Genomic DNA, 26,695 nt, shown 5'->3' with positions numbered 1-26,695 from the left:
ACTTGGAAATTTAATAAGTCAAATTTAGGTGTCAAGTACTGAGCTAGGTTCTAGGGATTCAAAAATGAGCCAAAAAAGAAAACAAGATATGGACCTTACCTTCATGAAGTTTACAGGCCACTGAACAGAAAGAAAATCTTATAGTCATATGAATAAATGTAAATTGCAAACTGTGGGAAATGTATGATGCTATTACCTTAATGTGGGAAGTTGGCATATTCTCTAAGGATGCAAAACTTCAGCTGAGGTGTGAAGGATGACTAGGAACTAACAAGTGAAATGAAATGAAAGTAAAGAAAGAATGGTCCAGACAGAGAGAAAAGCATGTACAAAAGCCTTGCAAAAATGGCAGGGAGCAAGGTGCATACAAAGGACTAAAGAAGGCCAGCATGGTTGAACTGGAGAGTTATGCAGAACGTGGTACAAGATGAGTCTGGAGAGCTAAACGCTGTTAAGCAGTTTTATTTTGATCCTAGAAGCAATGGAAAGCCATAAAAGCACTGGGGGAGGAAGAAGGAGAGTGACAATCAAATGTGTGTTTCAAAATAAATCACTGTGCCTTCAAGATGGGTAATGAATTGGAGAGGATAGATAAGAATGGAGGCTACTGTAAAAGTTTCAGGCAAGATGAAGTGGCAGTAGTGGAAACAGGAAGAAATAGAAAAATTCAAGAGTCATGTAGAAAGTAAGATTTTAAAAACTTGTTGAATCATTGGATCTATCAGGGAGAAGGAATTAAGGATCACTTCTAGTTTTCTGGATTTTACAATGAAAAGATAATTGTGTCATTCACTGAAAAAAGGAACAAAGAACCAACGTTGTGCAGTTTTGTAGGGAGGGAAGGGGAAATCAGTTTCATTTTAGACATACTGGATTTGAGATACCTTTGAGATATTCAAGAAAGGATGTCAACAAGACAGCAAGACATACAGATGTACAGCTCAAAGCAGACAGAAAACACTCATGCCCTTAATGAAGCTGACATCTTTATCCTAGAAAAGCAGCTAACTATAATCCCCAAATATCCAAGAAAAACATTAGACTTAGACTTTGACCATCTGGATTTAGTTAAAACAAAAAGCTGAGAGAGAACATGGCAATAATATTTCATCAGCTAAAATAAAAACTGCTAGGCACCATGGGTAGCAGATTTTTAAACTTGTGGTTCAACAACATAGGAATTATGTATCACATCATATCATGTCGTACTTTAAAGTTTTATCAGGGCTGGCCAATGTTGTTGGAAATGTTCTAAATTTGCACTGTCCAATAAAGTAGCCACCAGCCACATACGATACTGACACTGAAATGTGGCTGGTACAATGAGGAACTGAATCTTTTATTGTATTTCATTTTAACTAACTTAAATAGCTACACATGGCTAGCGTCCCTGGCATTAGACAGTGCAGGTTTACAGCTTCCTCATATATTTCATGTGATTCCCTAATACCTACTTTTCAAATTAACTGGGAGAGAGGTGTGGTGGGTGGAGAGATTAGAGGAATAGAAAAAACATCCTTTCCATTTTCTGCTTATTACTTGAATTTTTATTTCAAGAATTTATAATACTTAGGCTGGATTCAGTGGCTCATGCCTGTTATCCCAGCACTTTGGGAGGCCAAGGTGGGAAGATCGCTTGAGCCCAGGAGTTCAAGACCAGCCTGGGCAATATATAGCACTGAAACAAAACACTTAAGGTCCTGGCCATTTTAGAGATTACAGATCACAGGCTTAAACCCAGGGGCTCTTTCCACTGAGGGTATAAATTCCTGATCCATCCCTTTTTAGGTATGTGACCATGGACAAAGCACTTTACCTAAATCTCTATTTCTTTATTTCTAGTGTGGTGATGTTATCTGCTCTACCTATTTGGTATGGCTGGAGTAAAAATAAAATGAGGATATATGTGAAAGTGCTTTGTAAATTATTACATGCTAAACAAACAGAAGGTATTAAACAGAGTAACATATTCCTTTTCTCCAGGGCAAAGATTTCCAAACAGTGTGCCAAGAATGGATGACAGATGTGCTGAAATTGTGACCCATTCCCCCACTCCACAGTTTCCAAGGAACCAGGGAGGGCCTGGCTCTAGTCTGCCATACAATTATAATCATTTTTTATGTGTGCCATGATAAGTATCTCAGGCTAGCAGAAACTGGAGTTGGCGAACTGACTCCCTCCTCTGGAAGATTTAGGGCTTACCACTAACTCTGCTGCTTTTATGATCCTGTTCCAAAGGCAGTATGTCACTGTTCCCCAGGGACCAATGAGGCTCAAGCTTGAACATCAAGGAGCTGCTAGTCCAGTGCTATCACAGATATACAAAAATAAATATAAATTCTTATCTTAAGTGAGAACATGGCAAAGACACTGCCATATTTTCACAAAAGATTTGAGCAATTGCCTATTTTGCAACTACCTTCAGATCCCCAAATCTTTGTCTTTCAAGAGAGGATCTGATTTTTTCCAAATACCCAAAGTTATTCAGATTCTGGTGACTGAGGTCACGAAGTGACGAAGCCAGGCAAGAACTTCATTTTTGTATGTCTCAATCTGAACTGACAGTCATACTAGAAGTAGATTTCAAAGCAGATTGCCTACTCTGAAGAACAGTATTCACTTAAATAAGTATGTTCATTAAGGGAAAAAAGTGTATTTCATAAAGAGACTTTATATTCCTTTTTCAGGAACAACTAAAGGTTTGAGCAACACCTGCCTATGCCCATCCTAAGACAAAGGCTTAGAAGGAATGGAGGAGAATGGAAAGAGAGATGGGAGAAAGAGAATAGGAATAAAGGAAAAAGAAAAAGAAAATAAATACTTTTGTCTCATAAAGAATATCTGTTAATCTGCAAGAGTCATTCGGTGACTTCCATGACTGCCAAAAGCTAGTAAAGATCAAGGAAAACAAAATTATTTTCAGGCCAATAGTCTTTTTCATACATCCAGAAGTAGTGCTACATATCTGACTTTTAGATTGTCATGGTCCTAAGTCATCGACTTCCATATTAAGTGGAACAACTCACTTTCCATTCTGTACAAATATTTTAGTTTTCCATCCATAACCATATTAAAGTTTCCTGTTTAATTTACTTTTTCTATTCTGAATTTATTCTTTCCTCCATCCCAAATGTATTATTCTAAAATTTATTTATACTTCCAGACTCTTACAATGCCCAGTTTATTACTTATAATCTTCATTTTCACATTTTCCCCTCCTCATATACACACACACCATCTGTTTATTATTTGAATCTTCATTTCAAGAATTTCTAATACTTACAATTCTTTATTTCAAGTAGGTGTGTGTGTTCTAACACACACACACACACACACACACACACACCAGAGATTTATATCCATCCCCATAGGAAACCCCTACCAACTGCCTCCTCCAAATTCACTTCTTTTTGTCAAACTTCTCAGTATGATATTCAACCAGATGTTCATCCACTGAAGATTGAGAAAGGAAACAACCTTTTCTCAATACCTGATAGAAAATCAGGTGATATATCTCCAACTCATTTCAAAAAGGACATAATGGACGCATGGTAGAAGTTGTCTACAGTAGTAGTCTGGAGTCAGACAACGTAGGTGGAGCCATGCACTGGCTCCACCAGTGCAATTCTGAGCAGACTACTTTAGCTTTGGTTAATCATTCAGCTTTATTTTCTTCACCTATAGAAATGAGGACTTTAGATACTTTATAAGGTTATCAGATGAGATAATAATGTAAAACACTTAGCTTAATGCACATGGTAAGCAAATAAATGTAACTGTTACAGTGTTAGATATAAACTATCTTCCGAATTTGTTATTACCTTAAAAGGAAACTAATTTAGCATAAGCTAGTCTGTTGTTGATGTTGTTTTTGAGATGGAGTCTCACTCTGTTGCCCAGGCTGGAGTGAAGTGGTGGGATCTTGGCTTACTGCAGCCTCCGCCTCCTGGGTTCAAGCGATTCTGCTGCCTCAGCCCCTCCCAAGTAGCTGGGACTACAGGCATGCAACACACACCCGGCTAATTTTTTTATTTTTAGTAGAGATGGGGTTTCACCATGTTGGCCAGGCTGGTTTTGAACTCCTGACATCAAGTGATCCACCCGCCACAGCCTCCCAAAGTGTTGGGATTACAGGCGTGAGGCACCGTGCCCAGGCTAGCATAAGCTATTCTCTATAAACTTATGTTGACTGCTCCCCCAAGTGAGGTTGCTAGACAGAGGAAAACTTATTTTGTGAGCAGAAGAAACTGGTTACTCAAGATAGACTATGATGAGCTGTATAGGTCTCTTCAAGTTAACATTCTAAAAAAAAAAAGTATCAGACCTTTAGAACTGCAACCCTCAATCAACAAATAATTCACAACCAAATCAGTAAGTTCAAACATGTACTCTAAAACTTACATTAAGCTTGGAAGGGTACTAACGTATTCACAAGAGAGAAACAATCATTAAAATATCTCTCATACAGAATGGAGGGAAAGGGGATGTCAAGATAAGCAACAACATTCCAAAGGACCATACCACTGAAACATCTTGTTTGCTCTTCCTAGCAAAGCCAAATCAAATCCTAAGGTACATGCCTCAAGCAAAAAAAATTAAGAAAATGAAAGCAAAATACAACTAGAATTTAAATGTTTTACTCTGAACTGTGCCTAGTTGGTTGGTGATATTTAATACATATTAAAGATAGGTGCATCAGTTTGTAAATCCACTGGATCTCCAGAGCATTGACCACAAACAGCTATCCCTAAAAAGAAACCTCAGAACCACAAATCAGGAAATAAAGTGGGCAGGCTCATTTCCTTCTGTAAGTCTAGGAAGAAATTTAGAAACACTAACATTTTAAAGTAGAGATTTCAATATCAAACTAGAAGAATCCCTGCATTCTCCTTTCCTTGGTCCCAAAGCAAACAATTTACAGTTTGGGAAAACACACACACACACACACACACACACACCCCCTACCTGTTTTCACTAACTTCAACAAGACACTGCCTAAGTGGTGGTTTTAATCTATCAAGAGGCTATATATCTCCTTTGCACAGTTTGGGAAAACACATACACACACACCTGTTTTCACTAACTTCAACAAGATATTGCCTAAGTGGTGGTTTTAATCTATCAAGAGGCTGTATATCTTCTTTGAGAATTTGATAAAAAGAATGGACACTTTCCCCAGGGGGGAAAAAAATTCACTCAAACAAAACTGCATATAATTTCAGGGGTGGGAATGAGGAAGACCCCTGAAAGTTGTTGACCCTTAGGCCATGAACCCCAAATCATCATCCAGGATTAAGGTAAATCATAATCCAAGGAAAACCAGTTTATCAATTTGAAAAGAAACTAAAGTAACTGAGGCAAGGATTTAATCCAGAAAATACATTAGAAATATTTTCTGTTTTCTCAGATAAAAGTGTGTTAGACTTGGTAGTTCTGGGAGAAGACGTGGGTCATGCTAAGCAAGGAAAACAAAACAAAAAACATCACAGGACAAACGAAAGAAAAGTAGAATTAAGACAGCAGTAAAATATAGTCATCTGCAGCCGCTCTGAGAGAACAGCAACGAAATGGCCAATTCGGCCGGGCGCGGTGGCTCACACCTGTAATCCCAACACTTTGGGAGGCCGAGGAGGGCGGATCATTTCAGGTCAGGAGTTTGAGACCAGCCTGGCCAACACGGTGAAACCCCGTCTCTACTAAAAATACAAAAATTAGCCAGGCGGTAGTGGCGCCTACCTGTAATCCCAGCTACTCGGAAGGCTGAGACAGGAGAAAAGCTTGAGCCTGGGAGGTGGACGTTGCGGTGAGCCGAGATCGCGCCAATGCACTCCAGCCTGGGCGACAGAGTGAGACTCTGTCTCAGAAAAAAAAAAAAAGAAAAAAGAAAAGGCCAATTCCTGAAGCCGTCTGGCTGACTTAAAGGTAACCATTTCTGGTGTACATTTCTATGCCAATTAAGTTAATTAAATGGCAAGCAGGAACACACCCTTACAGGTGAAAGTATGAAAGCAAAAGTTTATGAGAAGTTCTGGATCTCTTCCGGCTTTTCCTTATCAAATAAGAATGGAGTTAGGTGAATTTTATACTTTAGGAGAAAACAGGGTAGGGGCGGGGGACAGAAATCCTAAGAGTGGCTAAAGGATCTGCAGGAAGCATAAAGTGTAAACTTTTTGAAATCAAAGAGCTCAAGAGGAAGGTAAGAACAAAACAAAGGAAGTAATAACAAAATAAAGTAAAAGGGAAAAACGTCTAGCGTCTAAAAACTGTTTTTAAAAAATTATTTCCTTTTCCTAGACACGTAAACAGTAGTAACTTGGCAAACAGGAACGGAGCAGAAGACAATCGCACAACTCCTTTTCCAAAACTCCAGCATTCCTTGAACGTCCTCAGACGCACAGTCAGGCTTGGGACATTTCACAGGCAAGACTCCTCCCTGCACCACTGCCAGATGAACCTCTCAGAGGGACTGTCACTATCTCCCTTCCTCCCACTGCGGGAGAGAGGAAGTTGGGGATGCAGGGAGAGGAGGGGAGAAATGAGGGTTGGACACCAAGCCTGAAGGTGGCCCACTCCGACACTTTGTCAAGAAAGGTCCGGATTCTGGATCCTGCAACCCCTTTTCCCACCCAATGTATGCAAAGCCAAGAGAGTGCCTCCCTGCAAGGGCCAGTCCTACACCTTCACTCGACTGTTTCGGGGGCACACTCAGAGGGACAGAAGGAATGAAGGACAGAAGAAACCAAAGGCACAACACTTGGGCAGATATGGCACAGACTAAGGAGAGGCGTGCCCTGTGAAAGTCCGGAACGGTGAACCCGGAGGCAACGTGCCCGCCCCACCAGCCACCTCAAACCATCTTTCCCCCGCCTTTTCCCAGGCGAGCCAGCTCCGCCCTCACCTGTCTTAGGGTAACTCGGTGGCTTCCAAGTCGAGGCTTATCCCTTCCGCCGCTCTCTGGAATCGCCTCAACCCTGGCAAGAAGTAAGCGGAAACGCGACCCAGACCTTTTCCTTCTTCCCCTTCCCCCACGCACCTCGGCTGCTCGGGGGCGGGGAGCAACTGCAGCTGTCACAAATTCACACTGACCAACCGCCGAGGACAGTCGGACCGGCGACCTCTCAACCCGGCCTCCAGAACCAGCACCAAGACCAGCGAAGCCGGAAGTGAGGAGACCGGAAGTAGCGTTGTCCCTGGCCCTGGACGGCCTCTCTCTCCCTCAATCCGGCCTTGCCCGGCCACGTCTCGGTGGTGCCAGCGCACCTCCCACGAGGATCCCTCCGCCCTTCTCCGGGAGGCGGGCTACGCCCCTCCCTCTGCTGCCCTAGCAACCACATCCGGGACTCCGGCGGTGTCGTTTCCCGGGTAATTTTCTGGCAGCGACCTAATAGTAGAAGGATGTGCGCGCGGGGCCAGAGGCACAGGCTAGAGCTGGGAGTTTGCGGAAGGGCGCCCCTGCCTGGTCTTGAGAGGTCGAAGGTCTCCAGGAGGCCTCCGCCTCCCTCTTTTTCATTCACACACCCTAGCCTCACACGTTAGGAGTCCCCCCCAACAGACCGTGAGCTGGTGCCGGGAGGGTGGAGGTGGATGTAGCTCGCCGCCACGCTACCACAGAAGAGCGAAAGCTGCTTTCTCAGCCACCGGAGAGCACGAAGAAGGTTATTCCAGTCCCGCGGGGAAGGTAGGGGTGGTGGGGAGAATGCGAAGATAAGGCAGCAGACGGAATGCGGGCGCTCCCTCGCGCTGCCCCCGTGCCTGGGGAGCCCCCTCCCTTCAGAAAGGCTAGACCCCCGGGCCCGGCATCCCTGAGCTCTTACTTGCTCTGGATCTGTGATCGCTTTTTGCTTTGCTCGCTCTCTCACAGTAGATTCCCTGATACTTTTCTTTCCGGCTCCTCTTTCTTTTCCCGGATGACCGAGCTCTGCTTTCTTTGCTTGCCCCATTACTTCTTAAATAGATCATTGTCCTGTCACGGAAACTGCTGAACAATTCGCTCTCTCAGAGCCCTTCATAGTTTCCTAAACGGGGCCCCAACCTGCACTACTCTACCCATCCCCAGCGCTCAGTGGTGGGAAAGCGTGGCTCCGCCGTGGTGCTAGATAGACCTGAAGTTCATTTACACACTGTACCATACAGTTGGTCTATCACAGAATATCCCTTCGAACTGCTGGACTGCTTTTGACAGCTTTGAATGCTCATTTTTACTCCCATTTCGCTTGTAGAAATGCGAAGGGTAACTGTGCACATGGCGAGATTTACCCTTCTTTAGACCGTATTTCTCAGCTGCCTTTACTTGTCGCAGTAACTGACAAGATACTTTTAATGACTGATGCCCAAAGGCAGAGCTCTACCTCTACAGATTTCCAGGGAGTTTCAGTGTAGTGAAATATCCCTGGCAGGTATCTTCCCCAGATCTGTGAATAGTAAATACCTATGGCACCATAAATGTTTCCAATGTATAACAATATTGATTGAGCTCTCTAGGATACCAGCTCTTACAAAAATCGTACTGAAATTCCAAAACATAAATCTCTCGTCTTAAGTGGTTCTGTCTTAAACAAAAGGAAGGAGCAAATATATATGCCAACTCACTCAAACTGTAACTTCAATTCTTATAGCTTAGTGTGGATTTTTCTGTACAAAGCCATCTTGTTGGTTTGGAGACCATTAGTCTTCTCAATTATAAGAAAATATTCCCAATCTAAATTAATTACTGCTGTAATTGTGTAGGAACTGAACGACTACAGAACTTGCAGCTAAGTACAAGTGTTGGTCCTAGGGTTTCAGAAGGGTGACTTGGAGGAAGTGTACGGTAGGACTCAGCGGTGCTTGAATGATATGGGCAATGAATACTAAATTGTTTTTGCTGGCTGTTGTCTTAAAGATTCCTGCTAGCTGTCTCTTGAATTTGGAGGTACTTAGCTTGACTAAAGTTAGTCTAACTATTAGACTGTTAGACTCAGAAGTGTTTCTTATTTTGGAAAGGTGAAGACTTGCTTTAGTTTGTTCATAGTTTCTTTGGCAGCTGCTGATGGTTTTGATGGAGATTCAGATGGATTTGGAACTAATGCTAACTTCTGCTTGGTGAAGGTGCTAACTAAGTTAGATACTCTTCAGTGAATTCTGGTGCTGTGTATGATTAATCCTCATCCACAGTATTACCCTGTGCAAGGCTATATATACACGGGATTAATCTTTCCATGATTTCCACTGCCCTGAAGGAAATTAGAATGTAGTCTGGCTCCAAGAAAACACTAGAAACTACTTCAGCTGGTGATGGAAAATAGTGGAATTCTATACATCCTTTGAGACAATGGAAGCAGCAACCAGCGTTCTTTGGATTGGGGAATATTTTTGGTACTAACTGAAAAACATTATTTTAAGCCTGGTGCTGCTTAGAGGAGACTTGTTTTCTCTTCCCTCTCTCCCTCTCTTCCTTTTTTCCCTCCCTTCCTCTTTTCCTTTCCTCCTTTCCTTCTTGTCTCCCTCCCTTCTCCTTCCTTCCTTCTTCCTCTTCTTTCCTCCTTCCCTCCCTCCCTTCCTTCTTCCTTCCTTTTTTCCTTTCTCCCCTCCTTCCTTCCTTTTTTCCTTCCTTCCTTCCTCCCTCCCTCCCTTCTTTTCTTCCTTTCCTCCTTTGCCCTAAAACTTGGGGGACCCTGCCTGCTCATTTTGTTTAGAATAGAAGATTACTACTTTTCTCTGAATTGTCATTTATTTTTGGAGAGATAAGAAAAAAGGGAATAGCTGCCTTCCATATATACTGATGACATGGAGATTATCTACTCATTTAACTTTGCACTGCTATTGGCTGTTTATTTGGCTTTTGAAAAATCAGGTGCTATTTATTCATTGGGCTTGTGGGGAACTCTAGTAGCCCTGAATGGCATTTGTGGCACACTCAATGAAGTCTAATTCTTTATCCTGGCATTAAAGGCTTACCAAGATCTGGCCTCAATCTTGCAAATGAGCACTCTCTTTTATATACCTGAAGGAAAAGTGCTAATTTAGCCAACTAATAGAGATAGGTATAAATACCAATATAGACATAGATATGAAACTTTAGTTGCAAAGAAATGTTTAATATGCTTCAAACTGCATTATTTCCCTCTTCCATGCTTTATTCTCTATTCTTATCAGCAGAAATGTTTTCCTATTTTTCCTTACCTGTGATGTACCTATCCATCCTTTACAGTTGAGTTCAGATGCTGCTTCTGTCATGAACCCATTATTTATCCTCCCTGTGAGAATTCATTTTTCCCTCTTTTTGGATCTTACAGTCTTTGATTTGAGCCCCCATTTCAGTCTGCTTTATACTACTGTTTTGCATGTTTTCCCATGATAAATAAGATGGTTTTTGGGAAACTGAACTTTGGACTTATTTGATTCTCTTATAGCACCAGGAAATTGGCCAACTCTAGTTGAGTTATGGAAATGTTGTCTGCTGCATACCAGGCAAGTTCAAGAATACCAGCAACTCCTGCTACTTAGGGTAATGGTACAAGCAGGATTAAGTGGATATAGTTGCTATCTATCTGTAGAAGACAATGAGTGAGTGCTTTCTTAAGTTTGGAAAGTAGTTGATACTCTGCAGAGGGGTATAAACTACTGATAAAAGGAGAGTGACTCATTACTCCTAGAGATTCTGAATGGGAAGAATGCCAGCTTTATGTTTTCTGATACTGATTTTTTTTTTAATAACTTGGTGCAAAAGTAGAACATTATTCTAAGATGACTGTTGTGGAAGCAAAAAAAAGGTAGAACATTAGAGTTGTAAAAATGTTTTTAACTATAAAGAGGAAAAAACTGAACTTATTTATAATTCATTTACCTAGAGAGAACATTCAACATTTTGGTCAATGTATTTTTTTTCTTTATATCTATGTAGATATATATTTCTTCATTTATTTAACAAATTGTTATTGACACCCTATGGTTTGCTGGAAGTGAGCTGTGTAGGAATAACCATGAGCCTCTGCTCTCATGTAATTTTTAGTGTATGTTGTATTTGTTGACATATAATTTTATATTTTGCTTTTTTCACTTAATGTATCATGGAATTTTTCATATCATTAAATATTCTCTTTGTGTGGCACAATAGTATTTCAGCATGTAGATATTTCTTAATTTATTGAATGAATCCTTTTTGTTGCATATTTTCAATTTTGTCCGTAATTATATAGCAATGCAGGGAATAGTCCCGTGTAGTACGTAGAATTCTAAGATGAACTCCAGTGACACTTACCTTGTATAATTCCCTCTCCCTGTGAACATGATGGGATATTACTTCCATGATTATGTTATGTTACTTGCAAGGGAATTTTGGCGATGTAATTAAGGTTGCTAATCAATTGACTCTGAATTAATCAAAAGGGCAATATTCTAGGTAGACCTAACCTAATCAAGTGAGCACTTTAAGAACAGAGAGTTTTCTCCTGCTTGTGGCAGTAGAGGAAGTCAGAGAGATTCAAAGTGTGAAAGAGATTCTACAGGAGGAATGTTCTCCGTTGCGGAAATGAAGAGGGCCACAGACAAGGACCTGAGGGAAGCCTCTAGAAGCTGAGAGTAGTCCCTGCCAACTGCCAACAAAAAAATAAACCAGGGACCGTAGTCCTACAACAGCAAGGAACTGAATTCTGCAAACAATCTGATTGCGCTTAGAAGCAAATTCTTCCCCAGAGCCTCCAGATAAGAGCCCAGCTTCTGACCAACATCTTGATTTCTGCCTTGTGAGACCCTAAACAGAGGATCCAGTTGAGCCCACCTGGACTTAAGATCTACAGAACTGTGAGATAATAAATGGGTGTTGTTTTAAGCATTGAGTATGTGGTAATTTGTTGCATTAGCAGTAGAAAACTAATACATTTGTAAGAAATTATTTTTACATCTATAATTATTCTTTTGGGATAAAATCCTTGATATAGGCCGGGCATGGTGGCTCACGCCTGTAATCCCAGCACTTTGGGAGGGCAAGGTGAACAGATCACGAAGTCAGAAGATGGAGACCATCCTGGCTAACACGGTGAATCCCCGTCTCTACTAAAAATACAAAAAATTAGCTGGGCGTGGTGGCACATGCCTGTAGTCACAGCTACTTGGGAGGCTGAGGCAGGAGAATTGCTTGAACCCAGGAGGCAGAGGTTGCAGTTAGCTGAGATTGCACCACTGCACTCCAGCCTGGGTGACAAAGCAAGACTCCGTCTTAAAAAAAAAAAAAAAATCCTTGACATAGACTTGCTAGATAAAACATTATACACAGTTTTAAGGTTTGTATATCATATTGCAAATTTGCCCTCCATAAGCGTATTGTAACAATTTATGTGCCTCCTAACACCCTGTTACCTCACCCCAGCAAATACTAGATACTGACATTCTGATAGGCAAAAACAAAAATGTATGTTTTTTTAAAAGAAGATTTATGTTTTTCTTATTAGTAGTAGGATTGACCATTGTTTTCTTTATTTGAAATTAATTTGGTGAGTCTTTTTTGATGATTTGCATATTCTTATTTTCTGATTAGCTTAACCGTTGACATAGAGAAAATATTCCCTAATATGTAGAATAGCATTTCTCTGCTGTAATATTTTCAAGAGGGAGAATGATAAATGAGCTTGAGAGGATGACTATTCTGAGAAATATTAGCTGCTGCCATTACTCCTTGCAAAAGAATATCCCAGATGTTATACTGTTGGAGTTTGGAGAATGTCAGCTTCATTGATCAAGTAGTATTGATGCCTTATTCTTTTCTAGGGAAAAAGTCTAATTTGTCTGTTTGGGATTAGAAATGTGATTGTTTTTAGGAATAAAGATGTATTGTATCTTATCATGGAAAATTGTAGCTTTGACTAATGTTAACTCAGGGGAAAAACCTAATCTTCCTAAATAAAGTTATCACATTTTCAATTTTCTCAAGATAATGAGCAATCTCTGATAGTATATATTATATCGCTTTAACCAGGATGGGAAAAGAAGAAAATGAAATTACTTTTTCTATAATCCTTGCTGTTTGACATGATAGATTTTATTTCTGATAAATGAGATAAGGCAGGAGGGAGAGAGGAAGGAAGGGAGGGAGGAAGAGAGGGAGGGATTGGGAGAGGGAGGATGGAAGGGAAGGAAGGAAAGAAAAAAGGCGGGAAGGAAGGAAAAGAGGAAGGAAAGAAGGAAGGAAGGAAGAAGTTGGGAGATTTTCTTTCTCCTAGTAAATTTGGTTTGTTTTGTCTTTGAAAAATTGGTTTTTGCTATGTCAATTTCTGAAGGTTGGTATCTTCCTAATAAGAGCAAGAATTTTATTTTTATTTTGAAATAATTGCGTATTTACGGAAAATTGTAGGAAAATATAAGAAGAGATCCCATATACAAGCAAGATTTTTTTAACGTTAGTTGTATGGTCAAATCTTATTACTTAGGTCTGCCCTCCCTGACAGATAGAGTTGCTATTTGTGTTCACAGAATTCATAATGGCCTATTCTTCCATGGAGGCCTAATGTTGCTTTTTTTTTTTTTTTTTTTTCTTAAGGCATTGGAAATGCTGGCTTAGGTTGGTGCTGGGAGCATAGAATCAGTAACTATGGTCACAGGAGGCCCCACCAGTGTGATTCAAAGATACTGTAATATAGTGAAAAGAATGCTGACTTGACATTTAAAAGCCTGGATTCTGGACTGCTCTTAACCACATTGTAACTGGGACCAATGAAATCCAGTTTTACCTTCCTCCTTAGTTATTTGGAGTACAGGTAGTAAAACCATTTAAAAACTAAAACCCTGGGCTATCATTTTTAAGACTTTTTTCGAAATGACACTTTTTTTAAAAAAAGAATTCCTTTACTGGTTGTAATTCCTATGATAAAAATTCCTCCTTTGAGTTGGACAACAAGGGCAGAAGAATTTTGGCAAAAGTTTTGTCAAAAGATTTTGTGCAAAAAGTTGTGTGTCACCTGGGAAACCAGGAAGCCCAGCAAGAAGAATGGAGTGCCCACACTCACACAGAAGTAACACTGCTCATCAAATTAGCTTGTTATTATCTTGGCTGCCCCACAGATTCTGATAAGGGAGGTGCTGACTTGGGAAAGTAGAGGTGAGCCTATCTGGGGCCATGTGACTGTTCTCATGGCTTAAGAAAAGCCCTACTTTAGGCCGGGCACAGTGGCTCACGCCTATAATCCTAGCACTTAGGGAGGGTGGAGGCAGCCGAGGCGGGCAGATCACGAGGTCAAGAGATTGAGACCATCCTGGCCAACATGTTGAAATCCCATCTCTACTAAAAATATAAAAATTAGCTAGACATGGTGGCGTGTGCCTGTAGTCCCAGCTAGTTGGGAGGCTGAGGCAGGAGAATCACATGAACCCGGGAGGCAGAGGTTGCAGTGAGCCGAGATTGCGCCACTGTATTCCAGCCTGGGTGACAGAGTGAGACTCCATCTCAAAAGAAAAAAAAAAAGAAAAGCCCTACTTTGAGTATAGATTTAAGGTGGGATTCTTGCTTCTGTTTGCAAGTAGGATTTTATAGTTTCCCGAATTGTAGATTCACACAGCCAAAAGACATGAGAGAGATAATGATGATGAGATCATCACCACCTATTTGTTGAGCACTTTCTTAAAATACTAAATACTGTGCTACGTGCTTTATGCTCTTTCATTGAATCTTTTTGAATGCACAATAATGAAGTATGTACTGTAGTTACTCCCATTTTACAGATAAGGAAGCTGAAGCTTCAAATGGTTAAGTAAATGACCTGGGATCACATGAGTACTAAATAGCAGAGTCACTTCTCAATTCAGAACTGCCTGGCACCTTTTTTTTTTTTTTTACAGATAGAAAGTAGAGGACCTGAGACGTTAAGACTTGTGGTCACTATCCTTCCTATTCTTAGTCTACATCTTTTTCTGCATTATACTCTCCTAATTGTTTGTTTCTATGCCTTTTGTCCAGTATTTCTGGCCTCTGTACCTTCAGCTAATGTGTCAAATTAATTAAAAAGTTACTGAGTTCTTAGCCTACTAACAGGATAAGGGTTAAAAAAAAAAAAAGAGAAGAGAAAAATTTTAAATAATAAAAATAAAAAGGTATTGGGTTTTTAAGCTTTTAGGTCAAATGGGATTTAGATTTTTTTTTTAAATAGAATTGTCACTTGATTTTTTAGGGAAGCATTTTCTGTGAGACTCCTATAAAAGAGACACTGTCTCCCATGTGCTATTAAAAGTTGAACCTTGTGACTACTGTCTGAGTATGTTTTCTTTTGGAGAAGTTAGAGGGTGCAGTCTGTGACCTCATGTGAAAAATAGCCACCAAGCATCTATCCAGCATCATTTTTAGTTCTTTAATTTTGGTAAGCCCACATTTTCAAAATAGATTAAATTTATCTGATTTATTTCAGAACTATATATTATAAAGCATTCAAAGGCAAGTGAGAATTCAAATCTGTAGAACAGAACTAGAGAGCTTTTACAGAGAGGCCTTTGGGAGGTAAGCATTTCTCTTGGAAACTTTATTGTATTTTCAGAACCATGCTTCTATTATTTTCATTATTAACATAATAATTGGGTATAAGCATTATTTTAATATTCAACTGACATATCGCTAAAATTGCTTTTTTTTTTTTTTTTTTTTTTTTACATTTTCAAACAACAGAAGAAGATATACTGGCAAGTTCTAGAAGGATTCTACCATTTTCTTCTTTACCATGAACAAACTTGAAAATTAATGGGTAATAGTTGCATGAAAACTTTTGAACGTTTTTTCTTCTTATCTCTGAGGCCTTCTATGGAGAATTAATAGGTGGTTGAATGTGTGCATGGATAAAATGGATCATCTTAAAGGATTGAAGTTCCAAAAATACATCAGCAGGACTGGACAGGTTTTATATAATGAGATTTCTATTTTAGCTTGACTTCTACAACTCTGAATAAGCTATAAACTGAGCTATACAAGGTTCTAGGAAGGAAGTTTCTCTTCTAAAATATTCTAGTTGCATATAATATTTTTCTTCTTCAGATCTTTGAAAAAGCATATTTTGTCATCAAGTTCCTACAAAATAAGACTATTAGACACTTACCAACTTTTAGTATATAAAGTAGGTTAGAAAGCAGCAATCTATATCATACTGGAAAACAAATGTAATTAAAGTAACAGTCACCAGGAAGTAAGAAGAGTAATCTCTACATAAGCACTGGCTGAGATGGCAGAAGCTTCTGTGGATGCCTCAACTCTGCCTGTAACAGTGAAGAAAAAGAAAAGCCTATCCATTGAAGAAAAGATCGACATCATAAATGCAGTGGAAAGTGGCAAGAAAAAAGCAGAGATTGCTGCTGAATATGGAATAAAGAAAAATTCATTGTCTTCTATTATGAAGAATAAAGACAAAGTTCTAGAAGCCTTTGAATCTCTAAGATTTGATCCAAAGAGAAAAAGACTGAGAACTGCTTTTTACACAGATCTGGAAGAGGCATTAATGAGGTGGTATCGAATTGCTCAGTGTCTAAATGTACCAGTTAATGGTCCGATGTTACGTCTAAAAGCTAATGATTTTGCCCAGAAACTGGGCCATAATGATTTTAAGTGCAGTAATGGTTGGCTGGATCGTTTTAAATCCAGGTATGGTTTAGTATTCAGAGCTCAACCTGTGGAAGCTACAGGTGTACCAGTAGACCCTTCGACTGTCTGGTACCAAAATGTACTTCCTTATTATTTAAATGATTATCATCCTAAAAATGTTTTTAATATAAAAGAGACTGGGCTGCTTTATCGAATGTTACCTACCAATACATTTGCATTTAAAGGCGAAACATGTTCAGTTGGAAAGTTATGCAAAGACAGAATAACTCTGGTGGTTGGCACAAACATGGATGGCTCAGAGAAACTTCCTCTGCTTCTCATTGGAAAAAAGAGAAATCCACATTGTTTCAAAGGTTTAAAATCATTGCCTGTGTGTTATGAAGCTAACAGAATGGCATGGATGACCTCCGATGTATTTGAACAATGGATGCGAAAGCTTGATGAGAAATTTCAAGCTCAGCAACGAAGAGTGGTGATTTTTGTTGAGTCTTTTCCAGCACATCCAGAGGTAAAGAACCTAAAATCCATTGAGTTAGCATTCTTTCCATCATGTTTATCTTCCAAATGTATAGCTATGAAACAAGGCATTATTAAAAGCCTTAAAATCAAATATCGACACTGTCTTATCAAGAAATTTTTAAGCTCTGTTGAAGGTAGCAAAGAATTTACATTTTCACTACTAGACGCAGTTGATACATTGCATCTTTGCTGGAGGGCTGTAACCCCAGAGACTATTGTTAAAAGCTATGAAGAGGCAGGATTCAAATCTCAAAAGGGAGAAAGTGACATAACAAATGCAGAGAAGGATACTGGTCTGGATTTGGTTGCTGATGCTCTGGGGGCAGGAGTAGAATTTCCTGAAGGTTTATCTATAGAAGAATATGCTGCCCTGGATGACGATTTGGAGACATGTGAAGCAGCACCAAATGGTGATTCCGTATGCACCAAAGAAAGTAAATCGGATGAAACTGGATTTTACACTTCTGACGAAGAAGATGATGATGGATCTCCAGGAACTGAACTCCCTTTACCATCAAAATCTGAGGCAATAACTGCTTTAGATACTCTGAAAAAATTTCTTAGAAGTCAAGATATGAACGATGGACTTCAAAATTCTTTAGCAGACCTTGAAAATTTTATTAACTCTTTATCACCTAAGTAACTATGTATTGTACATCTAAAGAGTAATAGCTTTTCCTGATACATTTTATTATATAAGGTATGTAAAGGAGTTATACCACACCACTTAAACATAAAAAATGAAAAACTAGTAATCCTTGGTTTAATTGCAAAAACCTTTGGTTTGAATAGCAAAACTCCCTAGTAAATAATGATTGAATAAAAAAATACTAATTTCTATTTAACAAGGTTTTAGGGAGTAAAAAATGTATTTCAAAGGGCTATACTAGACACATATGGTCAATATGTCAAACATAAAAGGAACTCTTCTGCTATATTTGCACATTGAATTGGTGATTTCTGTTTTGTTTTTTTAAGTTCAGATTATGTTCTAGAATATTTTAATTTATCTACCTAATCTCAGAAAAAAATCTAGCAATAGTTTATTTTTATAAAGATATATATATGCCATATGTATTCTAACTAGACTTTTTAAATATCAAAGATAAAGTAATTTTAAATTATTTTTCACATAACTAGCTGACCTTTCTAATAAATTATGGAAAACTGCTGAAAATAGAATCTGACCTAACTATATACCAAAATGATTAAAAATATGAGTCTTACTACTTTCAAGTTATTTGTATATCAGGTCAAATGAAAAGCTGTGACCCTATCAGGTTTGTCATCTGTAACTAGAAGCTGTGGATTCTTCCTAAATATTTATATGTATATTTGTGTTTAATAGAAAAGTATATTATTGAAACATTTATTAAATTATTGTGATATTTATAGTTTAATAGTTATGCCCAGATATTTTTCTAATTTTAACACTCAAGCTTTTAATCTATAATATTTAATTATTTTTTGGATTTTACTGAATTTTATTTTCAGGTAAAACTAAATGTCCTTTTAGCATATTTTGATGTATGTAATCCTTTTTTCCCCCAAATTTGATGGGTAACACTTTGTATTAAAATTCTGTTTGAGGAAGTTTTATCTATAGAATGTTTTAAAATATTGTATGGAATTAATTGATTTCCATCTATAAAGTAGTCTTTAGATAGTAGAATGTTGTAACAATAATTTGTGAGACTTTTCCATTGTTAAATTTTAGTTTGCTTATTTAACTTATTACACTCAATTTAGTATCCCCTTTGAAAAATATTTTATAAAAATGTAAAACATACAGATTATTTTTACTATGAATCATTAGTCTGCCAACAGATGACACATTTGGAAGGAAATATCTATAGGAAGCATTTTTATTTTTCAACTGTTGATTTATTCTGCTTTTGAGAGTTGGTAATTGTAAGCCTTAAAATGTATTAAAATTAAAGTTTCTTTTAGAGTGAAATAAGGATTACTTGAAAGCATTTTATTAATGATTTGATTTAAAATTGTAATTTGGTACAATCATGGGTCTGATGGAGCTCTTAGGAGTTCCACCTTTAACTATAGTACTTGGCATATATTGGCTCCTCAATAATTTTTTTCTTTTTTTGTGATCTGTTTTATTTAATCATTCCAGATATTCAATGATAAAAGAATTGTTATCTCCATTTTTATAGACGAGGAAATTAAAACCTAGAAAGATGAAATGATTTGGTTAAAAATATCTCAGAGCCAAAACTAAAATGCAGCTGTTCCCTGTCACCTAGTCCTGTATTCCTCTATGTACCACAATGCTTCCTATCTATACTCTATGAAGGAAAATTGTATTATTTTCTTCCCTTGAGTTTAGGGGACTGAGGGCAAAGAAAATATGCTGGATCCATGCTGGTAGCACTATTCATAAGAGCTCTTCTGAGAACACCATTACTAGTGAAATACTGGGACGCCATCAGATTTGGTAATTCTATACCAATCACAGAGGTTCCAGTGTAGTTCTTTTGAAAATATTTAAAATAAGTTCAATATTTCCAAAGTACAGAAAGCACCCTCTTTTTTTTCTCCTATATGACATGATCCATTCCATGATCCATAAATATTTCTGAGGCATAATGTATCTAAAGATAATATAATAAGACAAGGCCGGGCATGGTGGCTCACATCTGTAATTCCAGCACTTTGGGAGGCCAAGGCAGGAGAATCACTTGAGCCCAGGAGTTCAAGACCAGCCTGGGCAACATAGGGAAACCCCATGTCTACAGAAAATAAGAAAATTAGCCAGATGCAGTGGCACGTGCCTGTTGTCCCAGCTACTTGGGAGACTGAGGTGGGACGATTGCTTGAGCCCAGGAAGTTGAGGCTGCAGCAAGCAGTGATTGTGCTACCGCATTCCAGCCTTGGTGACTGAGTGAGACCCTGTCTCAAAAAAAGTAAAATTAATTTTAAAAAATAAGACAAAGCTATTATAAATAAGAATTTAAAATGCCCACAGATTTAAATTCAAAGATGAGTTGTTACTGTGCACTCTTTTGTAGTTTAGAAGACATATAAGCAATTTTTTGAATAAAAATTTTAGAAATTAACTTTTCCTCAGATGACAATCACTGCTGCATATCTTGCTCCTGATTTATCTTCTACGTACACAATCATTACAAAGCTAGAACTAAATATTGCTTGTCTTTTCAAAACACAACTTTAGTTTGCCTGTTTTTCAATTTAATGTAGCATTATTTTCATTATTCTTGCCTTGCAAATCCCTACTGTTTCAACAATGTTTTTGCTTCCTTCTACTTCATCAAGAGCAAGTCTTATGTTGAATTTGGGACATCATTTCACTTCCAGTGGCCACTTAACTACTAGTGAAAGGTTTGGTTCAGGATAAAGTAGGACAATGAGTAAATTAAGGCCTATGAGTTTCATGTGGCCTGCCTGGCTTCCCATTTGGACCTGAGATCAAATCTCAAACCTTTTCACTGTATACAAAGCAGATTAACCAGAATGGGGAAAAGAGGAAAGAGAGGGTTGAAGGAGAGCTTTCCAAGCAAATAAAGAATGGGGAAAAGAGGAAAGAGAGGGTTGAAGGAGAGCTTTCCAAGCAAATACCTCAGCTGTTAAGAGACACCCTTTTCAATTGCTGGTCCAGTAGGGGCTCCAGTTTGGTAGGGACTGGCAGAGAGAGGTTTGCACCTTAGGAGAGGCAGCACTACACATCTGGCTGTGGTTTCAGAGTCCAGTGGTAGGCTAGATCCTTAGATCTAGCCTGAGCTAAATAAGTACAGTATGGCTTGAGTCTGTCAAGAAGCTAAGAGAAAATCCTACCACCACAGCACAGAAAGACCTAGGGTGGGGACCATAGTGTGCATATAATACATTCTCAGAAAAAGTTTCATTCAGTGGAATAAGTCAAATCAAACTCTAATTTTGTGCTACCTTGTGATAGACATATATTTCTCTAAATCTGAGTTTACTCCATAGAATGAGACTGAAAGAAAATTTTGCATATAAAAATATAAATGTATTTAGTAAAGTGTTCCACAACTATAAGGAATGACTACATTGTACTTCCATGTTACCACTTCCAAATTTGCCCAAATGGTAACATGTGGTCACTAAACATCAGTAACAGTTTTCTCATTGGCATTCTTCTATGCAATAAAATAGGGAAACCAGCATTTCTAGAAATATGGAGCCCAGAAACTATTTTCAGGCCAAGGCAGGAGGATTGCTCAATGCCAGGAGTCTAAGACCAACTTGGCCAACAGAGCAAGACTCCACCTCTACACAAAATTTAAAAATAAAAATTAGCTGAGCATGGTGGCAAGAGCTGGTAGTCACAGCTACTCAAGAGGGTAAGGCGGGAGAAACACTTGAGACCAGGAGCTCAAGGCTGCAGTGAGCTAAAATCATGCCACTGTACTGCAGCATGGGTGATAGACACCTTGTCTCAAAAAATAAATAAAGGAAAACAGAGAGGTTTTCATTTTGAACGAGGGAAAAAAGTGACTTAGAATCCTTTATTTTTTCTGAATCAATCCTTATGCAAAGCAATACAATAAAATGCACTTTACAAACAAAGTAGCCCTTTCTATGGCCATATTTACTGTTTCAGTTGTCCTATTTTCTTGGCCTAGAATTAACTTGTGAAGCCTGGAGTAACCCAGAGTCTGGGGACACACTAAGTAACAAATATATTACTGTATTTGTCTGCTTGGACTTCCATATTGCAGTATCATAGACAGGGTGGTTTAAACAACAGAAATTTATTTCTCACAGTTCTGGAGGCTAGAAGTCCAAGATCTGGGCATTGGCATGGTTGGTTTCTGATGAAGGCTCTCCTCTTGGGTTGCAGACTGCCACCTTCTTACTCTGTGCTCACATGACTTCTTTGTGTGAGCAAGGAGAGAGAGCAAGCTCTCTGGTGTCTCTCATAAAGGCACTAACTCCCAACATGAAGATCCCAACTAACCCTAATTACCTCCCCCTCATCTCCAAGTATCACATTGTGGGTGAGGGCTTGAACGTATGAATTTTGCGGAGGGTCGGGGGTCGTACACAAACATTCAGTCCCTCACAACTACCTAGTACAAATAAAGGTATTCACATGTTAATCAATTTAGTTTTCCATTTGCTAAAAATTAAAAGGGCATGCTTGTTTCAGAACTTGTTAATCAGCTGTAGCTATTAAAAAGGACTTTAAAGTTTATGAAACATACATAAAGTTTATGAAGAAATGAAGACATTTTATGTTCTTGAATAAATGAGAAGACTCAATACGGAATATGCTAGTTTTCCTCAAGTTAATTCCAATCAAAATCCCCAGGCAGTTTTGTTGAAAACTTTGCCAATGCATTCTGATTTTCATGTGGGAGAATAAATGTGTATCAATACCTAAGAAAATTTTGAAAAAATCAAAATAATGGAGTATTTGACATACCAGAAGTCAAAACAATATGGTGTGGGCAAGAGAAATAATAGGTCAGGCTGCATGCAGTGGCTCATGCCTATAATCCCAGGACTTAGGGAGGCCGAGGCCGGCAGATCACTTGAGGTCAGGAGTTCGAGACCAGCCTGGCCAACATGGGGCTCTACTACAAATACAAAAATTACAAAATACAAAATTTAAAAATACAAAAATTAGCCGGGTGTGGTGGTGCATGCCTGTAATACCAGCTACTCAGTGTCTGAGGCACGAGAATCACTTGAGTCCAGGAGGCAGAGGTTGCAGTGAGCTGAGATTGCGCCACTGCACTCCAGCCTGGGTGACAGAGCGAAACTCGGTCTCAAAAAAATAAATAAATAAAAAAGAAAAGAAATAATAGATCAATCAAAGGATTAATATATAATATCTAGAAGAATACCAGTAATTTAGTATGTGATAAAAATGGAGTTTTTAATCAGTGGAGAAAAGATGAATTATTCAGTAACTGGTATTTAACTGGTACTGGGGCAACTGGCTAACTCTATAGGATATTTTTAAAGTCGTATATGAAAATTAATCCTAAAAGGATTAAACTCTGAAAAGGAAGAAAGGAAGGAAAGAAAGATAGTAACAAACAGGCTTGCAAATACTAAGAAAAAATACAGGTAAATATAAATATTGTAATAAGGAATTGTAATAGGAAATGTAAATATTGTAATAGGGAAGATCTTTATAAAATAGTGACACTCAAGAAAAAGAGTATAAAAATACTAATGGTTCATGAAAGTAGGAAAATATTTTCAACATCGCTGGAAATCAAAGAAATGTAAGCAAAACAATGGGATCTCTCTCTCTTTGTTTTTTGGCCTGTCACATTAGACAAAAATGATAATACCAAATGTAGACAAAAGCATAGGGAAATGGATGCACTGTTGTTAGAAAGATAAATTGGTACACTGTTATGTTATCATAATTATAGCCGACATGTATTAAATGCTTACTAATTTCCAGACATTTTAAGTGTTTTGCATATGTTACCTCATTTAATCCCTAGAATAATTCGAAATCTTATCCCCATTTTACTGATGAAAAAATTGAAGTATAGCACAGCTAATAAATGACAGAACAAAGATTCAAACCCAGATAATTTGACTTGATATGTGTACACGATATACATTTATCCTGACAAAACAAAAATGTTAAGGATATTTGTTGCAATGCCTATAGTTCCAAAGTCCCATATTCAAAACCCTGGGGCATATGTGTTTCAGAATTCAAAACTTCTTATATTTAAAAAAGATAATATTGCATATGCTCTGTATTGTATAACACCCCCAGTAGGTACTGGAAAAACACCCTACAATAAAATAATTCTGCAGTGAAACATATATTCATGTGAAGTCAGATAAGTGAAGATCATGAATAGCTTAATAACTTTGTAGGTTTTATTGCTAAATAAGTTCACGTCCATTCAACTTTTACCACAAAATGGGTTACAAAAAAGTTTTCAGAGCTTTTTGTATTGCAGAACCTCGGAAAAAAGATTGCAGTACTGTAATAGCATAAAACAAAAATAAAAGATTGAAACTATTTAAATGTTTCTAATAGAGAATTGACTCAATATACATGTTTATATATTGAATGAAATGTCTAGGCTCAAACTTTTTTTAACTTCTTTTATTATACTTGAGTGTATATGCTATGATGTTGGCCTGAACTGAAGAGGATATTTTCTAAATTTGACTTGCAAATTCTTCTTGTTGAATATTTTACCATCACCACAGGGCTAGAAAATTCCTTGCCAAGTAAAATAGAAACTATACCATGGTATTGAATTGGTGAAAAAGTAGACTTGCTGGTTTAACATAATAAATTATATGTTCATCTTTGTACATTAGCCTAATTTAAGGCCAAAGGAGTCGGCTTCTTTGATCAGAAAACTCTTAGCCATTGTGTCAAGGAGAAAATCAAAAGATTAAGAGCCCCACTTCACTCCACTTAAAATTATTTTTTTCTTAGTTGTCAAATCTCAACAAGATTGTGAATATTTTTAAAGGTGAGACTATCATATAATTCCTTTATATCTCCCCAAGAGTACCTACTAAATACATAGCAGGCTATTGATATGATTAAATATTTGCTCAATGGAAAAAGTAAATTAAAGATACAGGTAGTCTTGTTTCTTGTATTAGGAATAAAGACTTGGCTTTTGTTTTCTTTTCCCCTAACTTCTTCTTCTAAGGCAAGAAACTCTTCTAATCATTAATGCAAGGTCACTGCCTGGGTTATTGGCTGGTATTACACCTTATTTTCTTTGGAGTTTTGCTCTTGTTGCCCAGGCTGGAGTGCAATGGCGTGATCTTGGCTCACCACAACCTCTGCCTCCCGGGTTCAAGCAATTCTCCTGCCTCAGCCTCCCAAGTAGCTGGCATTACAGGTGCTCGCCACCATGCCCAGCTAATTTCGTATTTTTAGTAGAGATGGGGTTTCTCCATGTTGGCCAGGCTGGTCTCAAACTCCTGACCTCAGGTGATCTGCCTGCCTCGGCCTCCCAAACACCCTATTTCCTATATTATGAAATAGACTTAGCATAGAGATAGAAGCCATTTTCATGTCACTACCTGCTCAAATGAGGAACCATTCCCCAAAAAAGATCCAGAATTGCATCTCTCAATTCTTGGAGTACTTTGCAGAAAGACATTCACCCCACACCATAGAGTGATTAGTTTACTATTTAGTTATGCCTTTTCTATGTGTAACAAGTCCTGCACCTGCACCCAGAGGTTATGCTAGGGAACAGTTTAAAGATTACAATGTCTAAATAACGTACGTGTGTGTGTGTGTGTGTGTGTGTGTGTGTGTGTATTTATTTATTTATTTATTTTGAGAAGGAGTCTCGCTGCATTGCCCGGGCTGGAGTGCAGTGGTGTGATCTTGGCTCACTGCAACCTCCACCTCCTGGGTTCAAGCATTTCTCCTGCCTCAGCCTCCCAAGTAGCTATGACTACAGGTGTGTGCCACCACATCTGCCTAATTTTTGTATTTTTGGTAGAGACGGGATTTCACCATGTTGGCCAGGCTGGTCTCGAACTCACCTCAGATGATCTGCCCACCTTGGCCTCCCAAAGTTCTGAGATTACAGGTATGAGCCACTGCACCCAGCCCAAGACAGTTATATTTAAGTGGAAAAATTAAGTTTGTTATTTTTCTGCTACCAAACAGAAATGGGGGCTTGAGAGCAAGTAAAGTTTAACTTGTTTAAAAAAGAGTATTTATTCATTCCTGAATTGTAGTATGTGCAATTTAAATCTACTATGAAGCTAATAACCTTTTACAACATCTACTTGTACTTAGGCTACAAGTACAAACGGAATTAGGAATTGTAATTAGGCTACAAGTACAAGTGGAATTTCAACTTTCAGCCTTTTTCTTCTAAATTTGGTCATTGTCCTCCAGATTTAGTTATTCTGTTAGAGAAATTATACTAAATCCTTTGGAAGTCCAGATTGGTCTGACTTAATTTATTTAGTTACTGAGGGGGTTTTCACAAATAGAATTGATGCAATCCTAGTGACTCTAAAGATTACAGTGGGGAGAAAAATGACTTTATTCAGCAAGAGCCTGTCATGCTCCTCTTGTTAGGCACTGAGGATTTAATGATGAGAGTAATTAAAAAATCCCTGCCCTCACGGAACTGGCAGTATAGTATGGGAAGCAGACACTACCCAATAAAGACACTAACAAATATAATATTGCAATTGCTATAAATGCTCTCAAGGAGTGGTACCTACTTTTATAAATTTGCATAATATGGGAATTTGACCTAGACTCAAGGTCAGGGAAAGATTCACTGAAGTATCAGGAGCTGAGACCTGAGATTTGAATGATAAATAGGAGTTAAGTAGACATGAGCAACTAGAGGAAGGAGAAGACCATTCTGGACAAAGGCTCTGGGGGAGAGAGAGGCTGTATCAGTTCAGGAACTAAAAGCCTCTAGAGTAAGGAAAAGTGTGGTGTGGTAGAGGGCAGGCGTTGCAGTGACTGACCTGTAGTTAGGGCTGGGAAAGTAGTAGCTATCTTATTTACAGGAAAAAAAAATGTAGGAGGTGAGGGAGAAGTCTTCCTTTCATGCGCGTCCGTGTGAAGAGACCACCAAACAGGCTTTGTGTGAGCAACATGGCTGTTTATTTCACCTGGGTGCAGGCGGGCTGAGTCCG

General features: G+C 38.5%; 2 protein-coding genes across 16 annotated transcripts in view; one reads left to right on the top strand and one right to left on the bottom strand.

Moving 5' to 3' along the window:
• ARFIP1 (ADP ribosylation factor interacting protein 1) overlaps nt 1–7,302 on the bottom strand; it is a 129,315-nt gene extending 122,013 nt beyond the window's left edge. For 3 of the 7 annotated variants that reach the window (XR_010139350.1, XM_009240375.4, XM_009240377.4), the window contains exon 1: nt 7,034–7,284. The gene's annotated coding sequence lies outside the window, so the exon portion shown is untranslated. 7 annotated transcript variants of the gene reach the window in all.
• Nucleotides 7,303–7,304: 2 nt separating this feature from the next.
• Nucleotides 7,305–26,695, top strand: part of TIGD4 (tigger transposable element derived 4) — a 36,265-nt gene continuing 16,874 nt past the window's right edge. Inside the window, exons 1-4 of one of the 9 annotated variants that reach the window (XR_008524804.2) lie at nt 7,305–7,655; nt 13,514–13,730; nt 15,372–15,460; nt 15,626–17,768. Coding sequence is in view for 6 of the 9 variants with exons in the window: in XM_054554578.2 (XP_054410553.1) it covers nt 16,173–17,711 (1,539 nt within the window). In the remaining 3 variants the exon portion in view is untranslated. Of the gene's footprint in view, nt 7,679–10,391; nt 12,242–13,513; nt 13,731–15,371; nt 15,461–15,625; nt 24,958–26,695 lie in introns of those variants that run through there. The other 8 variants (XM_054554578.2, XM_054554575.2, XM_054554576.2 and 5 more) reach the window with 8 other exon arrangements.

The sequence above is a fragment of the Pongo abelii genome, chromosome 3, assembly GCF_028885655.2.
Source record: "Pongo abelii isolate AG06213 chromosome 3, NHGRI_mPonAbe1-v2.0_pri, whole genome shotgun sequence".
NCBI classification, from domain to species: Eukaryota; Metazoa; Chordata; class Mammalia; order Primates; family Hominidae; genus Pongo; species Pongo abelii.
The sequence above is the reverse complement of the archived record's forward strand: the minus strand, read 5'-3'. Positions and strand labels throughout refer to the sequence as shown.